The sequence below is a fragment of the Cibotium barometz genome, chromosome 10 (genome assembly GCF_041138505.1).
Source record: "Cibotium barometz isolate CiBa-2024 chromosome 10, ASM4113850v1, whole genome shotgun sequence".
In the NCBI taxonomy this organism is placed as follows: Eukaryota; Viridiplantae; Streptophyta; class Polypodiopsida; order Cyatheales; family Cibotiaceae; genus Cibotium; species Cibotium barometz.
In genome coordinates this window covers 20491893-20516727 of record NC_141055.1, presented here as the reverse complement: position 1 = coordinate 20516727, position 24835 = coordinate 20491893, and the positions used below count along the sequence as shown (strand labels likewise).

The following is a 24835-nucleotide window of genomic DNA, read 5'->3' as shown; positions in this document are numbered from 1 at the left end:
CATACATCCACATCCACATCCACATCCACATCCATATCTACATCCATACATCCATTTTCACATCCACATTCATACATCCACATCCACATCCATACATCCACATCCACATCCACATTCACATCCACATCCACATCCACATCCATTTTCACATCCACATCCACATCCACATCCATACATCCACATCCACATCCACATCCACATTCATACATCCACATCTACATCCACATCCATACATCCACATCCACATCCTCATCCATACATCCACATCCATATCTACATCCATACATCCATTTTCACATCCACATTCATACATCCACTTCCACATTCATACATCCATATCTACATCCACATCCATACATCCACATCCACATCCACATCCATATCTACATCCATACATCTCTCTACATCCATACATCCATATCCGTATCTACATCCATTTTCACATCCACATTCATACATCCACATCCATACATCCACATCCATATCTACATCCACATTCATACATCCACATTCAGATCCATATCTATACATCCACATCCACATCTACATCTATACATCCATTTCCTTCAACCCACATCATTCACACATCAAACCACACCATCCAAACATCCATCTACATCAACCCACATTATTCACACATCAAACCACATCATCCATACGTCCATCTACATTGATCTACATCATTCACATCCTAATTCATAGGACATCACATCCATTCATCCATTTACATTTATTTGATTCATATCACTTCCATCCATCCATTCATAGAATGAAAGAGAATTCTAACTTTTTGATATAAAGATTCTTTACGTGTCTAATTAGGCATAAAGGCAACTTTAGTAGGAATAACACTTTTATAAAAATCCTTTTATGTATCTATTTATGCATAAATTCGATTTTAAGGAAAATAACACTTTCGAATAAAAAATAAACCTTTTATCCATTTTACTATGCATAAATTCCATTTTAATGAGAATAACACTTTCAAAATAAAAATAAATCTTTTATGTATCTATCTATGCATAAATTCAATTTCAATGAAAATAATACTTTCGAAATAAAAATAAATCTTTTATGCATCTTTCTATGCATAAAATCAAAATTGATAAGAATAACTCTTTTGGATTAAAAGTAAAATTCTTTATGCATCTATTTATGCATAAAATCAAAATTGATGAAAATAACTTTTTTGAAATAAAAATGGATTTCTTTATGCATCCTTCTATGCATAAAATCAATTTTGATGAGAATAACACTTTTGGATTGAAATAAATTCTTTATGCATCTTTCCATGCATAAATCCATTTTAGTAGGAATTACACTTTTAGAATAAAAGAATTTCTCTTATGCATCTAATTTATGCATAAAATCCATTTATGATGAAAATCACACTTTTAATATAAAAAATCTTTTATGCATATGTTTATGCATACAAATCATTTATGATGAAAATCACTCTTTTAACATAAAAGAATTTCTTTTATGCATCCATTTATGCATAAAATTTATTTATGATAAAAATCATACTTTTAATATAAAAAATTATATCTTTTATGCATATGTTTATGCATAGAAATCATTTTTGATGAAAATCACTCTTTTAATATATAAAAAATTATATCTTTTATGCATACAAATCACTTATGATGAAAATCACTCTTTTATTATCAAAATAAAAATTTCAATATGTTTCCTTCTATGCATAGAATTTAATTCTAAAGAAAGTAACACTTTTTTAATAAAATATTTTTAGTATGCATTTTTCTATACCTAGGATGAAAAATAACACTTTAAGAATACATATACGATGGGAATTACTCTTTTTGAATAAAAAAGTAAAACTTATTTTTAACAATTTTAGAAAAATTTTACCATAATCTCCTTTGTATGGCTGACCATTTTTTAATTTTTAACTCTCTAAAATTAATTAGAATTTCACTAGGAGTATTTAAATCATTCTAATGTAAACATTTTCTACTTATTTAAGAGGAACATTATGAAAAACTTGATTTTATCCATTAATCATTCATCTAGGATAAATAATGGTTGGATTTACTAAAGAAGAGAGGGGAATGCCTTTTTTTTTCAATGAGGCATAACATCATATTCATATTAGAGAAGACAAAAATCATAAAAACCATAAAAATTAAGCATACATGGGAATTTATGTATTTCCTTACTTCCATTCATCAATTAACTTCAATAGCATTAAAAAGCCATTCCAATTAAGCTTCTCAAGCTTGAGAGGGGTTGAGAAGAGAGAAACATTGAGAAATTATGGAAAAAGATCAAAATTCACACTTAACCTTACAAATTGCTTGATTCTTTGATCACGGTAGAGGCCCCCAACCAATCAATTTGTTTGGTATGCTGATGGAGCCACCAATGGAGATTGAAGAAGGAGGGAAGCTCCAATTTCTTCAATTTGGAGAGAATTTTAGAGAATAGTAAAAATTATCATTATTTCAGCATAATTCTGGCATAGTATAATTCTCCTATTTTTTTACAAAGGGCTCAAGTTCTATTTATAGGAGAGGGAGGCTCTAACCAAGACCAACTAATTTCTAGAATTTTCTAGATTCAGTTTGGTTGAATTTAGATCAGATTTGGACCTAGTTTGGTTCCTTTTTTATTCGGTTTGGTTCCTTTTTTATTCGGTTTGATTCAAGAGAGAGGAGAGATAAAAATATCTCATTATTTGGGAGTTTAAAACTCTCCCACACATGTGAAATAGGCGCCTCCTTCATGAGGGGAATTCCCCCATACTGAGGTGTCAAAAATGCATCATTTCATCTAAATATCTCTCTTTTTTAACTATTAACCTTGTCCTTAGTCAACTCTTCATCTTATGTGAGTATTTACTCATTTTTGGGGGATTTTCTTTTTATTCTTCTATTTATCTCCTCCCTACATTTGGATGAATCTTATTGGTCCATAGGAACCTTAATTTAAAATTTTTTAAAAATCTGGACCCCTAGGATAATGCCTCTTGATAGATTATACTTAATTTCTAATGCATCTTCTGAAAATCTTTTTAAACTTCTATTTTAGGGAAACTTATTTTAATAAGATGAGATATTTTTCTATCCAAAAATATTTAAAAATTGAATTACCACTCTCTAGAAGATTTTCTCTCTCTAAGGCCAAAACTGGTAGAAACAAGATCTTTTATATTTCTGAAGAGGGATTTGACTATAGGGGAAGATACTGGACATCCTGAGAGGCTCGCGAGGAATATTACACCATTGGTATGTATCTTTTATTAATGATCACACTAGCAACAAGGAGTGGGTATAATTTATGAAAGAGAAAAGTGAAGTGTTTAGACACTTTCATAGCTTCAAGGCTATGGTTGGGAAAGACAAGGGCATGCACATACAATGCTTAAGATCATAAAGTGTTTATACACTTTCATAGCTTCAAAGCTATGGTTGAGAAAGACAACGGCATGCACATACAATGCCTAAAATCACATCATGGGGAATAATATTTCTCCAAAGAATTCATTAATTATCTAAAAGAGCATGAGATAAAGAGGCAGTTTATATGCAACCACAACCCATAGGAAAATGGGATTATGTAGAAAGGAAAAACATACATATTGTAAAAGTCATGTTATAGAAGTTACTTGTGCGCATTGGTGAATAATAAAGGAATGTCTCATTATTTTTAGGCTAAAAGCAGCATGCAAATGCTTACAGTAGGGAACGTGCATATTGTAAAAGGCATGTTATAGAAGTTACTTGTGCATTAACGAATGATAAAGGGATGTTATAGAAGTTACTTGTGCATTAACAAATGATAAAGGGATGTCGCATTATTTTTAGCCTGAAAATTATGAAGAGAACCTTCACACTGCATCCGTTCACGGCATGATGCGTTGATGGCTTTGGGAGATAGTAGGCAACTACATTTTAAATTATGAAGAGAACCTTCACACTGCATCCATTCACGGCATGATGCGTTGATGGCTTCGGGAGATACTACCTCTATAGCTCCATTCAAATCACACCACCGTGCGAGGAGAGTCCTACAAGCACCATAGCCCAGTGAAAACAACCCTAGAAGGCACCAGAACTCCTAGCTAACATCCCCTTGCCCATAGTTGCCCCATAATTGGATACTTCAATACCCTCCTAGCCTCCCTACTCAATCCAACTACTTACTCAGGTTGTTCTCTAAGGTTAGCCTCCCTACTCAATCCAACTACTTACTCAGGTTGTTCTCTAAGGTTAGCCCCTACTTTCCAATACCTTTGCTCTTCCACCTAATAGCCTCTCTTGACCATAGCCGATATCCAGCTAACTAAACTCATCTCCAGCTACTAACGCATAATTGCTTAGATTCTGCCTCTGAAGTTCTCTCTTTGTTTCCTGTCAGAAATATGTTCTCCAGAGTCCCAAAATGTCCTTCACACTGTCAAATCGCTCCAAATCCTTGTCTTAAAACCTCTCAAAACTAAGCAGCCGCCCTCAGTTGACCACTGGTGGGTGGCTGACAGTCTACTCTCTCAACTACCATAGACAAGTCATATACTCACTATTGTTATGGCTCACCCTAACCCTCCTTCAAACACATCCAAAAAGAGATTACATGGTGAACCACTCGTAACCCTTGAGGTCTCCAAGCTCTACAACTCCTTGAGAAGCAGTTCCACCGCATCTCCCGTGCGCGAGCATTGTCACACCACCGTGTTGCACTATGGGTCCTCGTCCCTCCTCTCACCTCACTTCACTCACACACACTCACTAGCAGGCATTAGGGAGATAGATTAGCAAGAGCAATACTCAATTGCATACTGGGTGGGAGAGTATGTTGTATTATGAGAGAAATTCACTTATATACATGGCCATAATATTCACACACTTAAACTGTGGCCGGCTAGGCACTTTAGGCTCATAAGAGGCCTAATGCTATTACAATTACTACTCTCATAATATATCCATGAAGTACATCACTTAGGACTTCATCCTAACTCACTCGACCACACGCTCTTGAAGCGGGAATCGCCATGAATACTTCGTCACACCATTAACGTGCGCCCGTACAAGTTATAGCTTTGGACACTATTGCTTCATATCTTGAATGTATGACCTTTTGGTGTATCTACTGTGACTCCTTGATGTAAGATAATGGCGGTAGCTCTTGTTAATCCTAGAATTGGATTAACATTCCCCCCCTTCCTGATGGCAATGGCGTCTGCGTGTGATTGTTGAGAAGACTTGATTTGTCTAGAGCACGGGATTGCAGGAGTGGTTGTAGTTATGTGTGGGAGACTGTGTCCCAAAACCTCACTAAGTGCAATACTATTAGAACTTGGGCCAGATTAAGGATTTCTCACAAGCATTTCCCAGTTGTATTTGTTGCTAGCACAACCCTGCAAGCTATGGCTGCAAATTATATAGTTGATGATCTAGTTGAAATTGAGAATATATGTTTGGGTTTTTTTTTGTCATTTGTGTGAGATTTTTTTTAATCTTATGCTAGTTTCATTCATTTGCTCAAGTCTTAGGTGGTGCACAGTCTTCTTAATATAGGTAGTGAATCAAATTGTGTGGTATTAAAGAGTTCTTCTATGATCTTGGTTCAATTATGTGTTGCCTGGATGGATTTCTATTGAAGAAAAGGCCATAGGTGAAGAATTAACTCTGGTTGAGTCTGTGACAAGATAGTCAACCTCTATCGGGGATTGCCATTGTCAGCTAGACATCAGAATAGTCAACAAGGGGTATGGGGATCTTGTTCTATCCTGTTTGAGTTCAAGGGAAGCAATTCTAAAGCACAAGTGATGGTTCTAGGTTTGTCTGAGGACAGCTGTCAGAAGGCTTATTGTCTTACAGGGTTTTTGGGGTGGTAGTAGTCTGACACTAGTGGTCAGCTGAGAGTTTTTGATTCTAAGTTTTGGTTTTGTTTAAGTGTTTTGAGGCTCCTATGGTGTTAGCTGATTCAAAGTTGGGAGAATTTGTGTCAACTATGTCGGTTTGGTTAGTTGGGTGAAAGCAGTCTATTGTTTGGAGATAGTTGTGGGCTTGTAGTCGTAAGCTGAGAGCTTGAAAGATGATATTTTGTTAAGTGGAGAGACATCTAAGGGTTTGTCGTGATCAGAGGACATTTTGGGAAGTTTCAAAATTATTGTACACTTCGGAGGCTGACGGCTTTGTGGCATAATTCTGAGGTAGAACTCTACAGGATAGGAAGATCAAAGGACGATCAGAGGAGGGTCAGCATGACAACCAAGAAGGTCTAGAGAGTGTAGCTACAAGGTCTGTGAATGCTGGGGGAGCATAGATGACATTGGAGGATCGATTCTGGACTGGAAAAGCCATCAAAATTTAGAGGTAGGTAATAGTTGTTAATCCAATTCTAGGAATCAAGACCAACTTCAAAACCTTGAAATCAACCTTTATACATGGCTTTTCTAGATAAGGTGATCGGTGGAGTGCAGTAACAGAACTTTATTCAATTGAGCATCAACCAAATGAATCCATTAGAGATTTTATCCTTAGGATAAAACTCTTAGACTCACGTTATGAGTCGTGGGAAAATTTAAACGATGTTCAATCGAAGAGATGTTTCATGATGGGCTTAAAGAATAACAACTTACACAACTTGATCATTGTAACCAATTCGAAAACATTCGATCAATGTTGTAAAGAAGCAATACATTTAGATAACAACATGCTAGAAGATGATCATGCTACGAGGTGTTCCTCATCTAAACCAAGTGAGGCAATGGAAAAAGAAAGATCAATCTCGGAATTGACATTCTTAGAATTTTATGTAGCCTTGCTTAAGACCTTACAGCAAACATCTCTAAGAGAGGATGAAAACCTTCAAAACCAGACATCCTTAATGCCTTTAAAAGTGACAAACAAAATGCCTTGTGTGTTGAGTGCAATCACTACGATCATCCCAATCCTCATTGTGCATACAAGGCACATGTTCTTCTATATTGCATATATTATAAAACTTTTGACCATGATACTAAAAAATATCCCGCTTCATCCACAAGCTTCATCCACAATGTACTCAAAACCTCCATCTCCTGAGCACCAAATAGAAACAGTCCAAGGGGTAGAAACTACTCAAGGAAGTAATTGATCGAACACTTCAATGTTTCTATTGTCGTGGACCTCACAAGGTGGTAGACTGCACAGTTTGGAATACTTCCATGCACATAGTCACTGAACACTTTGCGACCCATGTGTGAACGATGTGGCATTGATCACATGTTCCAAGATTGTCCAAGACGAGTTTCTTCAATGCAACTTGTCTCACAAAATACAACTCTTAACATCTTAAGTGTACAAAACGAGCAATTGGCCATAGTGCCATGCTTACACGTTTACAAGCTAAGGCACAACAAATAGTCAAAAAAATGTGAAAGACAACACCTCAATATGGGTAGAAGAACATGCTATAAAACAAAACCCAAAAGAGAAAACAAAACCTTCTAAACCCAAGAAAGATAAGGGACAAAAAATTATCGAAATCAAGGTTGAATTAAAAGACAGGGAAAGGGAGCCTGTAGAGAACATAAACCCAAAAGGGGACATAAACACGAAAGAGCCAAAAGCTATACATGATGCACAAGCATCCACCTCAAAGACCACCACACAAACCTTGACACCCATATGTGCGACACATGATACAAAAACCCAAAAGAAAATTCGATCTCGTCGCATGGGTAAACATAATGAAAAACTGACAAACCAAAGGAAGTTAGAGAATGAAACAAGTTCTAGTATATCACTAAGTGAGAATGAAACAAGTTCTTACTCTTTGCTCAGTGCACCACATAGACCAATCAAGAAACTAGAACCCACCCAACCACCCCAAATGGATAATGATAATCACATGACATATACGAAACGCAAAAACCAAGCTCAGGAGAGCATGCTTAGCTTGGTTGAATGTCTTATAGGGTCACCAGTTGTGATTGAGCCTCATAATGCCAATCCTAAAACAACAACCAAAATACAAAGCCTAGAGGAGTATCGCTTTCCCTTTCAAGAGGAAGACATACTCTCTACAGAAGAGTCATTTGAAACAGACTGTACAAACTATACGCTTGAGAAAGCACGTGAGGAATTTGATAATTCCCTTATAAGATTAAAACAGTCTCTCAAAACCTCATTCGAAGGAATGCTCTTCTCTCATGATAAAGCCAGCATCACATCAGCACTTGCACCTTTAATGGCTCAACCTGAGTTATACAAGGACATAACGAACTCCATAAAACAGGACTGTGAGGATTCACAAGTTTCCAAATATCATTAAGAATTGTCAGAGGGCCAAGTGTGCCAGTGTATGCATTGGGTACTCTTGAAAAAGTTGGAAGCCAAAATGAGAATGAAAGTGAATGGGAGTATGAAACATAAATAGGATCTGAAGCCAAAATAATAACCAAAACACCCATGGTTCCTTTGGAAGATTCTATCATGGTATGGTTGGATTCCCTACAGGCAATGATGTTAAGCACAAATGCGTATTGATTAGCCCTCAAGCTAGTCATAATATCGTGACAATAGACACTCGAGTGTCATTGTTCGGACAACCTAAACTCATCCCTACAAGCAATAGTCTTGCAAGAGGAGCCAATGGACAAAACATTAAAGTTCTAGGTTGCTTTAGATACACTACTCAAACAATCAATGGTGGCGATATGGAATTTACATTCCATGTTACCCTAGATTCCCTTAAGTATGATGTCGTCCTTGGTGGAACTTAGATAAGTGAATCGTTGTATTCGCTAGATGAATCCATGCAAATAGTCACCTTGAACACTCATGCAGGCAATGTACAATTGCTAACGGGAGGAAGAGACCTTGCAAGAGCTGGAACTTCCAATATATCTTACTGAAAAGATCCCAAGGATTTTGGTGGGATTGGAAATTTCAAATAAAATCACCACAGCTCAAGCACAGCTTTATCCAACATGAGAACACAATCTCATGACCCTAGAGCTATGGGATTTGTTAGGTCAACCCCAACACTCACGGCACATTCTGGAAAGGATTACCTTTACACAAGACTTGAACATGCCATGTCTGGGGTACTTTGAGCATACAATGTATATTGAAACTAACCCCCTCACTTGCAATTTTTTTGTGGTTGAGTATGTGTTGGAAGCAAATTTAATCTTGGGGCATAAATGGATGTTGCTGCTGCTGCCCAAGCACGACTGTGCTTTGTAAGCGATAGAGTCATCATGATGGTCAATGATAAAAAGTTGACAATACCATACTGCAAGGAAGAGGATCCAACTTTAATAGATATCGATGATGCTGAACGCAAAAGGATACATGCCTCTTCCACAAAAGTCCCTCTACACAATGACCTACCATGTGCGTCAACGACCGACTCCAAAGCATCTACTCCTTCAACCCCATCCTCACCTACGAAGTTCGATGCCAAAACCTCACAATCAGTAGCTATTCCTGAAGAAGTTCCCAGATCCAAACTATCTATCTCTAACAAGGAACTCAAAGGAAAGACCCTAAAGCCTATGCATCTTCATCGACAAACCTCAACAAAGGAGACAACCGCATGCTCAAAGGCCTCGTCTCATGGCAGCCACTCCACAAGAGACTCTAACCTTATCATCATCAACAATGCCTATGAGTCTCAAACCTGCAGCCACAGCGCCAACAACCAAAGTCAAGGAGGGCCCAACACCTTCCACATAAACACTGAAAACTCCACCACGACAACCACAATTAAGGTATCTTAATAGTATCAAAATGTGGGTAGAAAAGTAGCTACTTGTAGCTCAAGGCTACTATGAAGGTGCAAATCAAATTTGGGTGCCTCGACAGTCAAAGCCTCTTCCTCAACGCAGCACTCGAAAGCCAAGGAAAAAGAAAAGTACTCTACAATGTAGTCCATAAAAGCCTATGCAACTTCCTCAAAGAACTCCACCAATGCAACAAGTGTGGGTACTAGAAAAACTACTGCAGGCACAAGGGTACTACAAAAGAAATACAAAAGCTTGGGTCCCCAAGCACATCACAAAGTCTCAACACCAAGCACATCGGCTACTAGTTTACAGTGTTCATCAAAAATGGGTGCCTATGCCTGTGCCTGTGCTTCAACAACAAGGATACTATGATGGTAATTCCATCATATGGTTACCAAAATCGAATAATGTGAAGAAAACCTCACCACCAACTTCAACCCCAACAACTTCACCTAAAGTTTGACAAGAATGGAGGCCCGAGCTACGACAAGCAAATCACTCAACAACTCTCGTGCATTTAGCACCAACACAAGAGCTTGTGTGTTCAACCAAGCAATCAACAGTCTTCCCTAGTTCCTGGACAACATCTGAGCAACAAATTTCGAAATCAATACCCACATCTGAAAACGGAGACTTATGAGCACATCAAGGACAAAATAACAATGCTTTTGTCACCCCTCTCGATGTGAGAAATAAGTGCATCAGAAGTGGTTGCTCTCAAGTCATGACCTAGCTGATCAATTTTTTAAAAAAACTATCAAGGTAAAAACCTGCAACTTCATGAGGTCAAAACCTACTAATTCATGGAACTCCATCTCACGAAATTACAATTCACGGAGTTCCATCTCACGGCTTAAGAACCTGCACTTTCACGATTTAAGCCTCATCTCGAATTAAGCCATTTCACGTGTAATAGCCATTATATATTTGTTAAGCTTATTGCTTACTACTCTTTTGGTTGAATTAACGTAGCAGCTGCTCCATGAGTACATATCCATACTCATGCATTGGATAACATTTGTACCAAAGCCTCACCATTGACAACTTCCAGGTACATCTCTAGATGGGGGGGCCATGGTGCGCGAAAGCCTAGTCAATGGTACAACCCATTTCCTGGAATTCTCCTTCAAATTACAAACCTCTCCAAACGATGCCACCATCTTCATAAATCAATGATTTTCAATCCCTAGTGAAGATCTCTATATTAGCCTTGCAAGTCAACAGGATCAAGTTGTCCTACTCAACAACATTCAACAAGAATCCTGCCACACAAAGGGACATCATCACAAGCCAATTACTTCAACAAATGATGAATGTCGCTTCAATGAATCAAATGAGAAATTGAGAATCACCATCTCGTTCTGATAAGTCTAGGTTCCTCTGGATCCTTCTCTCTCTTCTCTCCCATTATTAACATCTCTTAGTCTCCCCTCTAACAAAAATCATATGTAACCTTGCCGATGATTGCCAAAAACAAATTGAGCCAAAAAAAAAACAAAAATTGGACTCACACAAATATAAAAATGCAATCATTCACAAAAAACCCCACCCCCCACCCCGTTAGGAATTCCCAATACACCAGTAACCTATTCATTCATTAACTAGCTTTTGTTATTCCTTCCAGAGGAACAAAGACCATTGAACATCACTCAACATCAACGTCATCGACAAAGCTTTTCCATTCTCCCCACATAAAGGTCTTCAATGCACTGTGGATAGTAAGGGGTTGAAAACCTGTGTGTAATATGTAACTTCTGCATAAGCTCTTGTACAATTTTGCCTTTAAATCCAGGTCCTTGATTTGTCAACAATTCCAGTGGAATATCAAATCTCGCACAAATATCCTCAAAGACAAACCTGGCCACTTCCTTAGCAGTAATTCTCTTCACACATCTAGCCTCAACCCACCTGGTTAAGTAATCCACTTCAATTAAGATGTAGGTCCTACCCCTAGTAGTTGTGGGCAGAGGATCAATTCCATCTAAACCCCATTTCTCTCCATATAAAACAATAGTTTTTCTTAACTCATGATGCAACACCCTGCTCATGATGCTTTTGATATAGCTCACAGCTTCTGTGCCAATGATAAACATCCTTCCTCAAACTGGGCCACACATAACGTGTAGTCAGAATCTTTCTCAAAGTTAACTTCAGGGCAAAGTGCCCTCCACAGACTCCTTCATGACATGAAGCCATTATGGCAAAGATTTCTTCTCTCTAGTTGGAACCCTTCTAAGAATTAAGTATTTTTCCCTTCATGTAAAGTTGATCATTTACAACACTGCACTAGAGAGCCTTTATTATGAAATCATGTCTCTGTTTTCTAGATAAGCTTGAAGGTACCAGACCTGTGTGCAAAAACTCTTCCACTTCTGTAAACTAGTGAAACGCTTAGGAAGTAAATAAGACCTGAATTTTCTTAAGGCAAACACCACAGATACCATCACTAATTCTGCCTCAGAATAAGTCCTTTCTCTGAATGTCTTTGTTTTGCTAGCTCACCTCATATAGGAATGCTCTCTTCCTTGCTGTAACAGTACTGCACCTATGGCATCTTCTCCCACACTAGGATTTACAAAGAACTCCTTACTCTAGTCTGGGGGCATAACAATTGGCATAGTGCTTAGAATTCCCTTAAGGAGAGCTTACTTCTATTGCAATGGTACAGGGCATAGACAAAATGACTGTCCCATATTTTAGCACCATCAGTAGGAACTACATACTCTGGAAACCACTATGGGTTCTTGACACTTTCTCATCTCTGTCCTTTCCAAATGTAAAACTGCTAGCTCCATCCCGGCCAAGAAGTCCTTTAGATCCTCATTAGCATGCCCATGGAACACACAATAAGACATCATTGCAACCATCTCAATAGCTGACACTTCTTAGCTTCTACTAATGGTCTAAAGGGTGCCTTAAAAGCCCTCCTCAGGTGGGGCACCAAAACAATGATGGCTTTGGGAGAGATACTACCTATATAGCTCCATCCAAAGCACACCATTGTGTGAGGAGAGTACTACAAGCACCAAGCCCAGCAAAAACAACACCACATCCCCTAGTCCTCAGTTTCTGCAATTAGATACTTCAATACCCTCCCAGCCTCCCTACTCATTAATCCAGCTACTTACTCAGGTTGTTCTCTAAGGTTAGCCCCTACTTCCAATACCTCTGATCTTCCACCTAATAGCCTCTCTTGACCATAGCTGATATTTAGCTAACTAAACTCATCTCCAGCTGTGATGCAAAATTGCTTAGATTCTACCTCTGAAGTCTTATCTTTGTTTCCTATGAGAAATCTACTCTCTCCAGAGTCCCAAAATGTCCTCCACACCATCAGATAGCTCCAAATCCTTGTCTTAAAACCTCTCAAAACTAAGCAGCTTCCCTCAGTTGACCACTGGTTGGTAGTCTACTCTCTCAACTGCCATAGACAAGTCATATACTCACTATTACCTACCTCCAAATTTTGATGGCTTTCCTAGTCCAGAATTGATCCTCCAATGTCATGTATGATCCCCAACGTCCGTAGACCTTGTAGCTACACTCTCTAAACTTTCTTGGTTGTCATGTTGGCCCTCCTCCGACCGTCCTTTGATCTTCCTCCTGCTGAGTTTTGCCTTAGAATTATGCCACAGAGTAATCTGTCTCCAAAGTCTACAATAATTCTGAAACTTCCCAAAATGTCCTCAGATAGCTATAAACCCTTAGATGTCTCTCCACTTAATGAAATATCACCTTTCAGGCTCTCGGTTGACTACTACAAGCCCACAACTGCCTCCAAACAGATTGTTTTCACCCAACTAACCAAACTGACTTGTGGGCTGACACAGATTCTCCCAACTTTGAGTCGGCTAACACCACAGGAGCCTTAAAACACTTAAACAAAACTAGAACCTAGAATCAAAAACTCTCAGTTGATCACTAGTGTCAGACTGCTGCCACCCATAGAAACCCTGTAAGGCAACAAGCCTTCTGACACCTATCCTCACACACACCTAGAACCGTCAGTTGTGCTTTAGAATTTCTTCCCTTGAACTCAAACAGGAGAGAATAGGATCCCCATACCCCTTGTAGACTATTTTGATGTCTGCTACCTATGGTTGTCATCGACACAAGTTGAGTATCTCAGCACCACAGACTCAATCAAAGTTAATTCTTCAGCTACAGCCTTTTCTTCAATAGAACTCCATCCAAGCAATACAGAATTAAACCAAGATCACAGAAGAACTCTTTAATACCACACAATCTGCTTCACTGCGTATATATTAAGAAGATTGTGTACCATGCAATAGACCCTGAGACTTGAGCAAATGTATGAAACTAGCAACATATTAAAAAAAACTCTCACACAAATTACCACAAAAGAAACCCAAACATATATTCTCAATTTCAACTAGATTATCAACAACTATATAATCTGTAGCCATAACTTGCAGAGCAGGCTTTAGCAGAGCTACTAGCAAATACAACTGGGAAATACTTGTGAGCAATCCTTAATCTGGCCCAAGTTCCAACAGTATTGCACTCAATGAGGTTCTAGGACATACTCTCCAACATAGAACCCCCAACCACTCCTACAATCCCCTTCTCTGGATAGATCAAGTCTTCTCAATAATCACCTGTCACCTTCTACACCAGATAGCTAACTAGCTTCACCACAATCTTCACATCCAAACATCGGCTCTCTTGGAAAACTCCCACAATTCTCTCTACACTGCTCTCTCACAACGCCAAACTCACTTATACACCACTCTCTTTCTTATCCTCCTTGCACAACTATGCTGTATCTCCATACATACCCTCACCTACTCTACCCAATCCTGTCAGCTAGTCACCATGCAATAGTCCTAATAGAAGCTTAGTACAACTAGTTACAAGAGCATAACTATCCATGCAAGAATCCTATGTTTCCTAAGGTCACTTACCAAGCCCAATTTATTATTTTCTTCTCTTGGGGTTGGGGTGAGCATCCCCATGGTGCATGTCCTCTTGGCCATAAAAAATCCTATCAGTGTAAATAGGCATTTACTAGTAAAAAACCATAATTTGGTAGTGTTTGGGTGCATTACCTATGTACATATACTAGATAAGGTGAGACAAAAATTGGATCCTAAGATAGAAAAATATACCTTATATATGTTATAACCTCACTACACATGAGATGCGAGTAAGCATAGATATTTTGTTTAATGAGATGAGTAAATATATACACTAGTGAATGATTACATAGAGGCTAATGTAAACAACAATGTGGCTATAATGAATGGAGAGCATCAATCTCATGTACTTAGTGGACCACAAGAGTCCTTTAACAGTGGGCTTATTGTTAGACCTAGGTCAGGAAAGTCGAGGTAGAATGCTAGGAATTCTTACACATCATTTTGTGGTACGACAGGTGCTAAAAATTCAACAAATTCTCATGTATCATGTAAGGGAAAAGAGAAGGTGGATGAGCCCTTCATAATGCCTCATGTTTCAATAGGTCATTTGTTTGTTGATGGAGTTAGTGCCTCAGAATAGAAGAGTTTAGGATCCTAACTATTGCTTCACCTAGTGTATAAAGAGCCAAAGAAGGGTGAGAGCACCTGGCAGTGATCTAGGTATACACGCCTATGAGGGTCATTTATTTAGTGGGATAGGTTGAGATATGATCAGTATACAGTCCATCATTATACATATATGGTCTACGAGCGTGAGATATCTAGGACAAGTTGAGTTTGGGATCCCAAATATTGCTACACCTAATATATAAAGAGCCAAAGAAGTGTTGAGAACACCTGGCACTGATCCATTTGTATGCAAGTCTATGAGGGTCAGATATTCAATGGGAAAGTTGAGATATGAAGGGTATACAACCCATCATTATATATATATGGTCTATGAGGGTTAGATATCCAATGAACAGATTGAGATATGATGGGTATACATGCTCAAAGAAATATAAGAGATAGAGCTCACATGCTTTGAGGAGGCACTTGGACCTAAGCATTGGGAAGCTACCATGAAGAGATAGATACATTGGGGATGTAAATGAGACATGGGATTTAGTGTTCTTTCCTAAGGAGAAGAAGGCAATTGGATAAAAGTGGGTCTACAAAGTAAAGCATAATTTGGATGGGTCTATGAGCACGTACAAGGTAATATTGGTAGCCATGGAATATGCACAAGCCTATGGCATTGTCTATGAGGATACTTTTACTCCAGATGTTAGAATGATGGAAACTGTGAGAGAAGTAATTTATATGGTTATAGCTAAGGGATGGTCTTCACATCAAATGGATGTCAAGAATGTATTTTTACATGGTGATTTACAGGAGTAGTATGAGGACCATGGACACCTAGATTTTGTTTTTAGGTTGCGTCGTAAAGCCTTCTTGTATGGATTGAACTAGAGCATGGTCAAACGATAGGAGAGTATCTTTTCACTATTAAATTTTAGATATCTAAAATAAATTTTTCACTTTATGTGAAAAAAACTAACACGGGCTAGTAGTCATTTATGTTGATGACTTAATTGTCATAGGGGATAGTGATGAGGCGAAGATGCTCCTTAAGAAGAAGTTTGAAATAAAATATTTGGGTGAGCTGCAATACTTCCTGGGTATAAAGATGATTAGATCACATGATGGATTTGGCTTTTGTAGAGGCAGTATACTTTGGACATACTGTCCAAGTATAGAATGACAAGCTATTAACCAATCTCAATGCCATTTAGAGCATAACACAAAATTGGTTTGCAGATAATATTCATGATCTTTTGGAGAACCTTACTATGTACAAGTGCATCATAGGGAATTTGATTTACATGACTATTACCATGTCAGATTTAAGCTATATTGTTAGATTAGTGAGTCAGTTTATGTAGGCCCCTAGGAAGTCACAATTGGATGCAGCTAGGAGGATACTAATGTATATAAAGTCCATAGTACACTATTATTTTTCTATGAGGCTAGAGTAAAGGTACATATACATCGATATATATATGCAGATTGGGTTGGTAGTGTCTTTGATAGGAGATCCACTAGCAACTTTATGTTTGGGTTAGTAGTGTCTTTGATAGGAGATCCACTAGCAACTTTATGTTTTCTTTTGGAGGACCTTACTATGTACAAGTGCATCATAGGGAATTTGATTTACATGACTATTACCATGTCAGATTTAAGCTATATTGTTAGATTAGTGAGTCAGTATATGCAGGCCCCTAGGAAGTCACAATTGGATGCGGCTAGGAGGATACTAATGTATATAAAGTCCATAGTACACTATTATTTTTCTATGAGGCTAGAGTAAACGTACATATACATCGATATATATATGCAGATTGGGTTGGTAGTGTCTTTGATAGGAGATCCACTAGCAACTTTATGTTTTCTTGGGAGTGTTATTATTTGGAGGAGTAGCAAAGGAGTAACCAACAATTGTTTTATCGAGTATAGAGGATAAGTACATGGGCACTGCTATATTATGACATAAATATCATATAGTTGGATAGCAACCCAATGTATCATGCTAGGACAAAGCACATTAGGGGCATTATCATTTCATGAGGGAGAAGGTTCTAGCAGCAAGTCATGTGGATTTGGTATATGTTAGCAGCAAGTCATGGGGATTTGGTATATGTTAGCACAAAAGATTAGGCAGCTGGCATCTTCATGAAGGCCTTGGGGTGCATAGAAGCTTCATAGGTTTAAGAGCTTACTTTGAGTGTAGGGTATGAAGTTTAGCTTGAGGGGGATCGTTAAGGTATTGAGCTCAAATCTAGTGCAAATATGGATGACACACTAGGATGGCAGCTCCTCACTTATGCCATTGGCATGGCTAGTGAGATTATGGGTGATATGCCATCGGTTTACAAGTTGTGTGACAGAGTCCCTTTGGTTCACTAGAGTTATGGCATAGTTATAGTGCCAACTTATGTAATCAGGTTCACACTATGGACTAACCTTATATGTTTTAATAAGTAGAGTATTTTCCCATATAGTATGCCCTCTTATCTTTATGTTATGTTTGTAGAGAAGAGAAGAGAATAGAAGAAAATTTAGTCAATACATGAACCTAAAGTTATGGGAAAATTACCAAGATTCTAGAAGTAGTTCTAGGAACTATAAAGCATATTTAGTGCCTAAAGAAATAGGTTATTATGGCCAAACAGGGGTATGTCTTTTCTCTGAGCGTCTTGGTCTGAGCACATTTTTCTGAGCATGGCCTATATTGTGATTTCGTAGACAATTTTATCATAACATCACACACCATTTAGTCATAAAACTACCCCAAGAAGATACTATATACATTTCTACCCCACAAAGATGCCGCTAACATCACACACCCTTTAGTCACATCACACACCCTTTAGTCATAAAACTACCCTACAAAGATGCTATATACATTTAATTACATTTCTTTCCAATAGTATTTAGGGCTTATAAGATCCCTTTATTCACAAAACTACTTTTCATGTCTACTTCATTTCAACACCCTCCACCTACATCATCCATCATTCATACTACCATGATAGATAGTGATGATGAAATGATTGCAAGTCACATGGTGAAGAATTTAGGGTGCAAATTTGCATGCATCTATGCCGAAACATTTATTAGTTGCAAGGAGATACTTCAAGATTCAATTCACCATGATGATCATTTGTACACAACTCATAGTTTTGACATGCAAACCTTAATTAAGATATGACATGATTATCACATCTCTAGCAAATAGAAAAAGTTTTATGAAACCAACATGCTCAAAATTGAATATGCGATATTGAGATTAATATTCATGGTGGGTACTCACATGATGTACTAATAGTTCTTCAATATGATTACTACATCTCTAGCAAATGAAATAGGTGCAAGACACCACAAAAGTTATGCATGTTCAATACTAGGGCATCACAAGCAAAATGAATTGCTTGAAGGGAAAAACTCATGTCAAATCTCTAGACTCAATGCTTGAAGGGAAAAACTCATGTCAAATCACTAGACTCAATCTTCTTTACTAATGTCATCCACATAGATATTGCGACGATGCCTTCTCTCTTTGATGGGGGCATTGAATGCAATGTCATTACACATCATCTCAGCCATAGCACCTGCATAAGAAGGCAAAAAGCTAAAATAGATCAATCAATATCAATGCCTCATTGATAATAATATTCTCCAACAAATAAGTTTAAAAAGATTAAACACGAGAGTAACATACTTACTAGTCGTCTGGAAGATTAACAACCATTTCCACATCTTCGGAATCATTTAGAGTCCCATAGTTGCTTAACACATTTCCCTTTCCTTTCTGTCCATCCAAAAATGGTTGCAATATAGAATTGCAAATGTCAGGATCATTCTCAATAGATAAGCATGCTCTCCCAGAATGCACGCATGCTTTTTGCATAGAACCAGTCCCAGCACCTAAGTCCACCACATGTCCAGAAATTGGACACAAGAACTCCAAGAAGTACAACATCATGCATGGAGCCTTCTCCAATGCACCTCTCCATGGAATACTCTCTCCATGTTTTATAGTCTGCTCACTTGTTGGTAAATAATGATGAAACAAACTACTTCCAAAAGCAATGCCCAATTTGGTACCAACCACGGAAGCATTTCCAGGATTACAAACACAAGACATACCAGCCCGATGAAGAAGGCATAAAACCACAACATCCACCTAAAGATAAGAAAAGAATTAAACATATACTTAGTACAAGCCATTTCATTATACGAGAGCATAAATTCTTTCAACAGGTCATTGTATGACAATTGTCTCACCTTATGATCAATACCACCAACTTTGATTGTGCAATATGCATCCAAGCATTGCATGTACATTCGACATGCAAACTCCAATCTACTAATCCTAGCATAACGCTCAACCAAATGAAGAACATGAGGAGCACACATAACTAGGATCCAGCCAGAATCTGAAACAACTGTGGCCGCTACTAGCAAGGAGTAGCGTACATGGTCCTCTGTTAATAAATTCCAAGATGGAGATGTGGAATCCTCTACTCCAAGATGGAGATGTGGAATCCTCTACTCCAAGAGCTTCTAGCTATGTAGGCAGATCAATAATGACAAAATCTGCAGCCCAAGCAACACTCTTACCATTTCTTGTTTTTCTTTCACCTCCAAGACCCACAAAGTATTCCTTCATGTCTATATAGGCTTGTGTGAAGTTTAAGACAGACAATTGCTTCCCAAACTCGACATAATCATAGCACCAAACCTTGCAATGTGAAGCATCACATGTGCCACTCTGATTCAAAGTTAGAGAGGTCAATGGAATGTACAAAAAGCGGACAGACCTATCTTTCCATTTACATCCTTTCAGAATGGGTGTAAACTGTAGTATCTGCACATCTGTACCCACACCACATATGTAAAGACACAAAGTGATAACAACATATGTTACACAAACAAATAATAGCTTGAAAAAAGATCAAGAGAACTTACCATTATTAGTACTAGGATTTTTTGGTGGCCTACCACCCTTCTTTAGTTCCATACTTGAATCTTTGTCCTTTTTAGTCATCTTCTCAAGTGTTTTTTGAACCTCAATGACTGCATCATCCTCATGGACTGAATTTGAGCTTGATGAACCCATCTCTCCCTTTTTATGCTGTGTGTACAGCTCTACCTCCTCCTCGATGCAACATCCTTTTTTCATATCGAGCCACCACGGGCAGTTCTTTCTCTCCCACTCAGAGAGCACTTGCTTCCCTTCTTTTTCTATCATGTTTGGAGAGTACATACAGAATTTTAAGTCCTGAATTTTTGTCCATACTCGACATATGGGCAACAATTTTTCAATCTTACCAATAGCTTTTAAGGATTGCAAGAATCTGCATACAATAAGAGTCTTAGTACAAAAGTGAAATACTTAAGGATGGATTTTTAATTGAAAAGGAAAAAACATGTATTGCATACCAATCGTCGAGATGCCCTCGTCATCTCCATTTGTCCTGTTTGCAGCTATAGCAACAGTCATTGAATCCTTTAAATCTTCATAAAGTTCAAGTCTGTTCATTGCTTGTATTTCCCCAAAATACTCTCTCAACGTAGGATCTTGAGGAAGCACAAAGCTAGCTTGTTGACTAGCAACCAAGACCTGAGAGAGTAACCTCTCATATTCACAAAGCAACTGATCCATCCATGCCTCTTTCGCCATCCACTTTATGAATTCTCTATCAACTTTTGGCATCCCATAACTTGTTCTCAAATTTGAATCTGACCCTAAGTTTCTGAGGGTTGCTAGTTGTGTCTCCTTTGAGACTTTTGCAATGGAGATGTTATACAACTTTTCCAATGTGACAATGGGTGATTTATCATCAAATGGGAGGCTCCACAAGATATTAAACCAATCTTCACCATTTGTTGGTTTGACAATAGACAGAATCTACATATAAACAGTACATGCAATCGTCACACTCAACTGTATTTTTTAATCATACAATGCATGCATATCCCATACCTTGATCATATAAACAGTACATGCAATCGTCACACTCAACTGTATTTTTTAATCATACAATACATGCATATCCCATACCTTGATCATTTTGTAAACAAAGATCATATGACCAATCTCAAAAAACACTTGAACACTTTAAAAAGTCAACTTTATGTTAAGAATCATTAAATTAACCATACCTTGATCATTTTTCGACCATACTTGAGATTCACATCCTTTCGAATACTTTTAAGTGATTTCTCCATATCAGCAACACTCAAATTTGGCTGAAGTTCCTTTAGCTTTGCCTCATAATCTTGCTTGTATAGTGGCTAAAATATATTCCAAAGAGATGAATGAGTACAATGAATTAGTTAGTTCTAATTTAAAAGACATCCATGACAAATGGTATGAAACTTACTGCAAATACCATTCTCCCTAGCATCAGAGATGTCCAAGGATACCAAGTACTTGATCCTTTACTGCTTTCATTTGCCCTATGCTTTTCAAGTGTCTTTTTTTCTTCCTCAGAAAAAAGTGATAAGTACTCATTCTCATCACATGAACACATTGTCTTCGTGTTGAACAAATAATCCTTGAGATTTGTTTTAATAATTGCTGTTTCATTAAGGCTGAAAAATAAAAAATACATAGCTTCAAACATATTAAGAATTGTTCACAAAACCCTTAAAAGCTCGAAAAAAGGTAACACATATAAGTAAGAACTCGCATTTACAGATTGAACCTTTGAAGAGCAGCTATTAGCTTCATTTCTGTTTCTTTCTCTGGAGTAATAAAACTTGCTAAAACTCGAATATGCCATGCCTTTGATGTCTTGAATTTCTCCTCAATTAGAGACATCCATGCAACAGTACGGTGATTCCCCTCCCACACAAAAAACATCTTTCGAGACAAAAATGACCAATCAGCATCATCAACAATCTGTGCCTCAAATTCTGCATTTACATCCCTCCAACAAGAATCCCATGATTGTTCAATTTCATCTGTCACCTCTTGTGAAACACCATCCGAAAGTGTTGTAGATAAAATAAACATTCCTTAGAATAGACTTACAAGGTCAATTAAGTCCCAGCATTACTTCAGTAGCATACAAAGAAACCCCAAGAGGCTTCAAAATAGAAAATACCTGAAGCTTGATCGTGATGCTGCTAATTGAAGTTGCACTTGACGAGATGATGGGGCTTGAGGAGACTAGCTGGACAACAAAAGCATACAAGAAAAAGTTATTAAGCATACAAGAACAAGTTATTAACCTTAAAAGCGTACAATATCTCAAATAGTGTTGTGTCTCCTAAGGCCTCCTCGTCTCCTTGCCTTATTTTCATAATAGTGCATGTGTCTAAAAGGGAAGCGAAAAATCTCCAAGTACTATGCGTACATATGTCAATATCATGTGGTGTATAGGAAAACAACGTGATGTGCCCTTAAACCACACAGGGTATTTTGTTTATACAGCTTGGTATATATGTTCATTGTGCAATAATAATCTAGTCAACCAATTTGCAATGACTGACTAGAAAAGACATGTTTTTTTGCATTTTAAACATCTTTAATACCTCCCTGATATCATAAGGGAGATATTGGGGGAAAGCACAAAGAATCTTGATCATAAAACTCCTACTGAGTCTCTTCTACTACTCAAAATAGGCAACCAACAATCATAGAAGCCTTGAGAGGTATCGAACTTCAAAATATCCAAGTTGATGCTGCAAACATAGTATGCTGCTCTAGGTTACCATTTAATATTCTTCATTATCCTTCATGGCATAGATCCTTGCAATCATGGTAAAAACTCTATAATTCCATCCTATTGTGCCAGTTTGACAAGCGTCTCTTTTCCATGTAGCACATACGGAATGTCTAAAGGTACAACATACATACATACATGCCGTCGGCCAATGACAATCAATCCTTTAATTGTGGTTGAAAATAACAACACAGTCCTGCACGATGCTTGGCACTGACGTTGCAAACAACAACATACATACGACAGGCAATGATGGACATGACAATGTATTAGTCTTCTGTTTCTTTAATTAATTAAGAGCCTTACTGATGCATCAAGATCTACAAGAGGAAAAGGCGTGTGCATATATATAGGGTTCCGCTTTAATAAGTTTTACTTTAACTTTCCGCAACTCAAAGGCTGGAACGTGGCGAATTTGTATTCTGCTATATATATATATAGGGTTCCGCAGTGTGATCTCTGGAGCCGTCTTCATATCTATTTTGTGTGTTGCATTTTGCCAACTTCAAACCAGTTAGTTCATACTCTGTCAAGCCGGGAGGATACACGCAAGCTGTCTCGCGCAGCGGAAAGAAGGCCAACATCGTCGAAGTCTCAACTTACGTACTATATTGTTTTGCTCCACCCCCAATAATAAAAAGATCTACAAGAGCGACGTGCGACGTGTGCATACCTTTCAGACTTGCGTGGCCATGACAGGTTGAGACGCCGTCCACCCACAGGTTGACGTCGCGCCAAGCACATGGGGAGTATACCGCCATGTCAGCACCTCTCGACGTCGCGCCAAGCACATGGGGAGTATACCGCCATGCAGAGCGTTGATTTGTATACCGCCATGCAGAGCAAGAGCGAGGGAGGCAGAGAGTTGATGATTATGCAGAGAAGGGCGAGGGCGAGGGAGGCAGAGCCTTGATGATTTGTATACCGCGATGTAGAGCAAGGGCGAGGGCGAGGGAGGCAGAGCGTTGATGAAAACGAAAGGCGTTGAAGATTGAAAACGAAAGGCCAAAATACCCCTTTCGTCGACGAAAGGGGTATTTTGGCCTTTCATTTTCATGAGGAAAAAGGTGGGCCACCCCCAAACGATGCCAAAATTTGTCGGTCATTTAAGGATACCGTCTTCTTGTTATTTGTGTAAGATTCTCATGATTTTATTGTTATAAAAAATTTCATGAAAACGATGCCAAAATTTGTCGGTCATTTAAGGATACCGTCTTCTTGTTATTTGTGTAAGATTCTCATGATTTTATTGTTATAAAAAATTTCATGAAAATATCGTGTGATATCGTGTGTCTGCTAACACAGTTGCAAAAAAACAAAATGGTTGTTTGAAGTTTTAAGTCGCTTTTTCATAGGGATATCAGTTCAAGTTATGGCATTTATGGTTGGTGTTTAAGAGACTAATGAGGAGAATTAAGACAAACGTTTTTTTTTCAAATTTGGGGCCCCTTTTTCCTCATGAAAATGAAAGGCCAAAATACCCCTTTCGTCGACGAAAGGGGTATTTTGGCTTTTCATTTTCATGAGCCCTTAAGAAAATTTAAAGGCCCCTTTCGTCGACGAAAGGGGTATTTTGGCTTTTCATTTTCATGAGCCCTTAAGAAAATTTAAAGGCCAATAGACCCCTTTCGTCGACGAAACGGGTCTATTGGCCATTTATTTTCATGAGAGCCTAGAGTACAGAGAGACATGGGGGTGGCGTGCGGGTGGGTCGCGAGTCATCACGAGGGCGAGGGCGGCGATGGCCGATCCAATCCATAATTCATCCAAGGGCTCTCATGAAAATGAATGGCCAATAGACCCCTTTCGTCGACGAAAGGGGTCTATTGGCTTTAATTACAATCTATGCTACCAAACTATGATGTTAATAGGAACCATGA

General features: G+C 38.2%; 1 protein-coding gene across 1 annotated transcript; it reads right to left on the bottom strand.

The window, feature by feature from the left end:
- Positions 1 to 18723: 18723 nt before the first annotated feature.
- On the bottom strand, positions 18724 to 20905 carry LOC147634647 (uncharacterized). The gene is made up of 4 exons (XM_086803280.1): positions 20665 to 20905; positions 19507 to 19706; positions 18945 to 19405; positions 18724 to 18850 (listed from the first exon to the last, which is right to left on the bottom strand). The coding sequence occupies exons 1-4, from the start codon at positions 20903 to 20905 to the stop codon at positions 18724 to 18726; spliced, it is 1029 nt and encodes a 342-aa protein (XP_086659406.1).
- Between the last annotated feature and the right edge of the window lie 3930 nt (positions 20906 to 24835).